Below are 6,120 nucleotides of genomic sequence, written 5' to 3'. Positions count from 1 at the left end.
AGCCCTGGCTGTCCTGGAGCTCACTTTGTAGACCAGGCTGGCCTTGAACTCAGAAATCCGCCTGCCTCTGCCTCCCGAGTGCTGGGATTAAAGGCATGTGCCACCACTGCCCAGCTCAGTGCAACTTCTTGATGGGTTTGTTTCAATTTAGTTGTTACTTTGCATTTTTGAAGAGGATAAACCTACCTACCCTAACTACACAATGAGGCAGTCACCCTATTTTATAGGTAGAGAAGTGAATGGGAGCTGGCTTTTAAGTAAAAACCAAGTCAACAGCCGACCAACTGTGAGAAGCAAGTGTGAGGATAGCAGGCTGGGCTTTTTGAATGGTCTCCTCAATTAGAAACTCTATTGTAGTGGAAAGATTAGAGTTTCCCCTAGAAGTTTGAGACTTCCATACACCAAGGATGCAGGACAGAGTGAGCCACTGTGAAGCTGGCATCAGGAATTCTCCAGCTATGAACTGCAACATACACTGACATTACCATACCTCTCCAGACAAATAAAGAACTTTCCAATGTAATCTCCATCGATCCATCCATCCATCCATCCACCCATCCATCCAACCATCCACCCATCCATCCATCTATCCTTCCTTCCTTCCACACACCCACCCATCCACCCATCCATCCATTCATCTGTCCATTTATCCATGCATGCATGCATCCATCCACCCATCTCATTTCTAGTAGATAAGGCCTTTAAAATTACCACAATATCACACACAATAAAATGAATGTAATCGATAATAATTATGAAATATCATCTAATACCAAGCTCATACTCAGTTTTCTCTGGCTGTCCCAAAGTCATTTTATAGATAGGATTTATTCAAATGGCAAATCTTAGCCGTAAATTGTACATGTGTGTGTTTAGTTGATATACCTCCTATGTGTCTTTCCATTTGCAGCAGCCACAGGAATTGTTGCATGTCCATTAGATGTATTAAATGCATCCATTCTTTAATTGAATAGATAATGCTTGAAGCTAAGTAAAAGTTTTTTTTTTCTGTAGAGTACAAAGTGAAGCTCCTTCAGCCTGTTTCTTCTGAAGCAATGCTATTAATTTTTATGTATTTCCTTCTGGAAATAATCTTAGCTGTGGCACAGAGGTCAGACTTGGAAGCTGCTGTAGCACAGTGGATCAGAATGAGGACATGAGTTTAAATCCCTATTCTGCCACATACTAAGTATAAATCTTGGGCATAGCACATAGACTCAGGGGTGTGTGTGTGTGTGTGTGTGTGTGTGTGTGTGTGTGTGTGTGTGTGTGTGCTATGCATATGTGTATAACAAGTGCAAGTGCCTGCACTAACGTATGCTGAGGCCAGAGGAGGGTGTGGAACGTCTTCTTTTCTTTCACTTTCTATCACATCCCATTTAAGACAGTCTCTCCATGGGTGTGGTAGGGCAACCTCTTAATAATAGCACTTGAGGGGCAAAGTCAGGTGAATCTCTGTGAGTACGTGGACATTCTGATTTACAGAGTGAGTTTCAGGTCCAGTTCCAGACTATCCAGGGAAAAGTAGTGAGATCTTAGTGAACACCTTTGAAAATAAGAAATCGAATTTGTTTGCTCATTTACCTGTTGGAAAAAACATGAAAAAAAAAACTAAAACTAAACACACACACACACACACACACACACACACACACACAGAGACCACACCACACCACACCACACCAGGAAGCTCACCATTTTTACTAGGTTGACCGGATGTTCAGTGAACTCCTGGGATCCACCGGACTCTGCCTTTCAATATTTGGAGTGTATATCTATGCGGTGCTCTTCACATGGGTGCTGGAAACTTGAACTCAAGTGTTCCTGCTTGCAGAGCAGATGCTCTTGCATACTGAGCTGTCTCCCGAGCCTCCTGCGCCTCAGTTTTTGATGATATACCTATCTCACCTGTATAGAGAATTCAGTCAGGAGAGCACTTCAATAATCATTATAAACACACCCCCTTTGGCTTCCCCCCAAATGGTAGGAGAATGCATGTCTCTCTCTATGTGGTTTGTTTCTTTCCATCTCACATCACGTTCTGATAATAATTCCACATCTGCTCCTACAGAATCGCTCCTAAATCTGTACACTTCCATTGTCTGGGACTGTATGCACTATGTGCTAGGCATGCAAGCTCTTTCCAAGCTTTTCAGCACTGACTATCTTTATAATTCTTCACTGGACTCATGGGCCTAAATATGCCCAAGAGGGGCTCCTGTAAATAAGAAAAATTGCTGAGCCAAGGACATGAACAACCAGCATCAAGAAGGTTTTCCCAATTTTAACTCCCAGGAAATCTGCACAAAGGTTCCCTTCCCCTACACCCTGACTAAATGTTTTGGACTTGGCAGACCCAGTTTATAGAAAGTAGCTTTTTTTTTTTTAAGAGTATTCATGTGCCTCATCCTTATCATAGGATGATAAAAGACAACTAAGCTACATTGTATAGCTACTCCTGAAAGGCTGTGAGGAGATCACCCTAACTCTTATAGGGGAAGTGACACCTGTGTAAAGGGAGATCTTAGTGAACACCTTTGAAAATAAGCGATCGAATTCATTTGCTCATTTACCATTTGCCTATGTATTCTTATTAGGTCACAAGCTGCTCTTTCTGACTTGTTTTATGGCTCCACCCACGTCTGGCTTAACAAGCAATGGCTGACACATAGTAGATGCTCAATGTATAAATTAAGCACTGGCTGGAGGTTGGGTAACTAAAACTCATGGACCTGCACTTTCCTTCCTGTGTGGTCCAGATTTGCTGGAGGCGAGGGCACAGATGTAGCACGGATAAGCTCGATGTGTGTAAGGCTTCCATCTCGTAAGCAGACAAAGATAACTTGGCCTGAATCCAAAATCTAGAAATAGATTTGGCCTGCTTTCTAAATGGAAAAATATTTCTTGTAGTACCAGAAATCATTTTTCCCATAGCTTTGTGCTGCATTAAAACATTAAAGTTGATTGAAAATCCCCAATTATTGACTATTGTTGTGGCCTAGAAACCATTTTTTTTAACATTATAACAATCAAGGGTGATATAAAAAAAAATCTCCTAATGTTTGAATCCTCCCAGGTGCATTCAAATTTAAAATATTATAAGTTTAGAAATATTTTAAAAGTTATTACCAAGAACTGTCATTAAAGCACTGGTCATCCAAATGTCCACTTTTGAGTTACAAATTCACTGACATATAATCAAAGCAGAAGAATCCCTGGCACTTCCCAGTGCTGTACGGTACTGTTGAAGTCTATGAAATGATCCCCCAATAAATCTTTGGGCAAACCCCTTATAAATTGGTAAGTGAGAAAAAAAAGTCATCAAAATGCTTTTTAGTGATTGTTTGAAAGCATATAAGAAAAGAGGGCTTGCATTTTAAGTCACACTTACAGAGTACTGACCGTAAAATTCCTCTAAATCTTGGTTTATCCTCAGTCTTCCCAGATTTGGTCCAAGCCATCCCCGTAAGCATCCACATCAATATTATTCTCTTCTCCATGATTCTTGTCGTCTTAACCATGGTGGGGACAGCCTTCTTCATGTACAATGCTTTTGGCAAGCCCTTTGAAACTCTGCATGGACCACTGGGGCTCTATCTGGTCAGCTTCATTTCAGGCAAGTATAAAATTCTACCTCCAAAGACAAAGTGCTTTTCAGTGTGTGAAAGGATGCCCTGACTAATTATAGTTATGACATCCATGCAGTAATATTCCTGTAGTGTTATGGGTGACAGCAAATAATGCAGAAATACTATAATTATCTAACAATATGGAATCCATTGTATACGTTATGGTAGACTATGTGAGGTACTACAATCTTCACTTAATAATTTTCAAGATGTAATCAAAAGGATTAATGCTGATATCAAATGTTAAATAAAAAGCAGTAATAGTTTACAAATATTTTGAACATGTTGGATTAATTATAAAGGAAATACACATATAAGATATTGTTGGAATTGCCTGTATAGTCATACACTCTTTCACACACATAATATAGAGGCTATATTTATATATGAAAGATGGGCGGGGATACTTTGTTAGTTGTGGTTATCTTGAGTATTGAAACTATTAATGGTTCTATTTTTGCTCATGCTTATCAATTTTTCCAATGTTCATGAGTGTGCAATTATTTAGTCATCAAAAATTTTAATTTTTTCATATAAAATTGATAAAGGAATCCATAGGTGAGTTGTCATATGCAGGACTGTCAGTACTTCATGTGGCCTAATGCCAGCTGCAACTGAGTAAATATACCGTGTCCACCCAAAGGTCAGTGCTCTGACAGACACATTCAACTTCATAACTGGGGCTAATGAAAAAGAATGCAAACCAAGGTACTTATAACACCTTTTTGAAGGAGTAAATAAAATAAGAAAACAAAATATATTTACTTAATTCATAATTCATGACTATCTTTCCCTAGCATATCTCTGACTTTACACCATTCCAAACTTGTATTCAGTTCAACATTATATCGTGGTTTATTGATGATTTCTGAAAGATTACGGCTCACACCAGCCAAAAATCTAATGACAGTCCCTGTTGGACAATTTCTTTCTCCTTTGAAGTTTCTCTTGGCAGCTAACTCTGAGGCAGCCAGCACAGACTCACTCCTGTTGACACAATCCCTTCTCCCATACAACTCAGTTCCAGAACCAATTTGTACAGGTGTCTGCCTAGAAAACAGAGACATGCAACCAACAGGGGATAATAGGTTCAAGAAGGCAATGTGCTTGCTACGTATACACACACACACACACACACACACACACACGTGCACATATACTCATGCACATATATATATATATATATATATATATATATATATACACACACACACACATGTACATATACGCATGCATACACACACGTACACACATACGTATGCATACACACACGTGCACACATACGCATGATATACACACACATGCACACATACTCATGATATATATATATATATATATATATATATACACACATGCACACATACTCACATATATACGCATATATATGTATATATATATGTGTGTGAGTATGTGTGCATGTGTGTGTGTGTGTGTGTGTGTGTGTATCATGAGTATGTGTGCAAGATAGCAACTCAGTCTTACAGGAAGGTCAACGATGGAGCATTTGCAGATCATGTCACTCATTGGAAAGAGCAAGCCTTTTCCAGTCACTGAGCAGAGGTTAACTAAACAGCTGACAAAGCAAAACTAGCTTGGAGCTCTTGACCCAGTATCATAAAATAGACAAAAGAAAAGCTTATTTGCAGGGGAGATGCTTCAGCTTATTAACACACTCAGTCACCTAGCTCTCCATCTCTGGGTACAGTTCAGAAGAGAAGCCCATTTGTAGACACATGGAGAATTCTGATGGACAACCTAACTAGCAGTATCTGAATCCAAGTCCCAGTTCTCATCTTGGTCTCCAACTGGGTCTGATGCAAGAAGAACCTGGACACACAAATATATACACAAAGAGCAGTCTTGTGCTTATGCTGTATCTTAATTCATATTGAACTTGGAAACGTGGGTATATGGTAGATGAATCAAGGAAGAACAGGGGTGGTCAGGGGCAGAGGGAGAAGGGACAGAGACACGTCCAGGGCAATGCCTTGCCAAGAGCCTGTGTTTGCAGAGCAGTTAATGCTTCTGAAACCCCTATTTTAAACACCAGTTTTTCATAACTAAAAAGAAGCTGTATATGCCAATAAAATGAGGATCAGATAGGCTGACAGGCTGTAGCCTCTGGGAATCACAAGTCATTCTTGAAGCATACACCATCTCATTCCCTCTAAATCCACACCAGGAACCCAGGACTCCCCAGAGTTTGGAAAATGTTTACCTAAATTTATAGTATTCATGTCGACCCCACTTCTTGAGTGTCAACATAAATTTTTAGAGTGTTTTACCACAACCCCTTTAAACAGTATAGTCATAGAGCAGTGTCTACATTAGGAGTCATTAATTTTAAGTGAGTAACATCCATTAGGAGACACCCAGGAGTTTCTCCCTTTATGGAATCCTTCTCATTTCTCTCTTCATTTTGCATAGCTCAGGAATCTGTGCTTATAGATGGCTGCTCAAATACACACACACACACACACACACACACACA

General features: G+C 39.7%; 1 protein-coding gene across 3 annotated transcripts in view; it reads left to right on the top strand.

The window, feature by feature from the left end:
• The window catches only part of Clrn1 (clarin 1), a 34,242-nt gene that overhangs the window by 17,023 nt on the left and 11,099 nt on the right, over nt 1-6,120 (top strand). The window contains exon 2 of one of the 3 annotated variants that reach the window (XM_021196780.1): nt 3,437-3,616. The exons of 1 other annotated variant lie outside the window; for it this stretch is intronic. In XM_021196780.1, coding sequence (XP_021052439.1) covers nt 3,437-3,616 — 180 coding nt within the window. Of the gene's footprint in view, nt 1-3,430; nt 3,617-6,120 lie in introns of all 3 variants that reach the window. One more of the 3 variants, XM_021196779.1, reaches the window with a different exon arrangement.

This window comes from Mus pahari, chromosome 4, assembly GCF_900095145.1.
Source record: "Mus pahari chromosome 4, PAHARI_EIJ_v1.1, whole genome shotgun sequence".
NCBI classification, from domain to species: Eukaryota; Metazoa; Chordata; class Mammalia; order Rodentia; family Muridae; genus Mus; species Mus pahari.
Note: the sequence above shows the minus strand (reverse complement) of the source record. Positions and strands in the feature narration are given on the sequence as shown.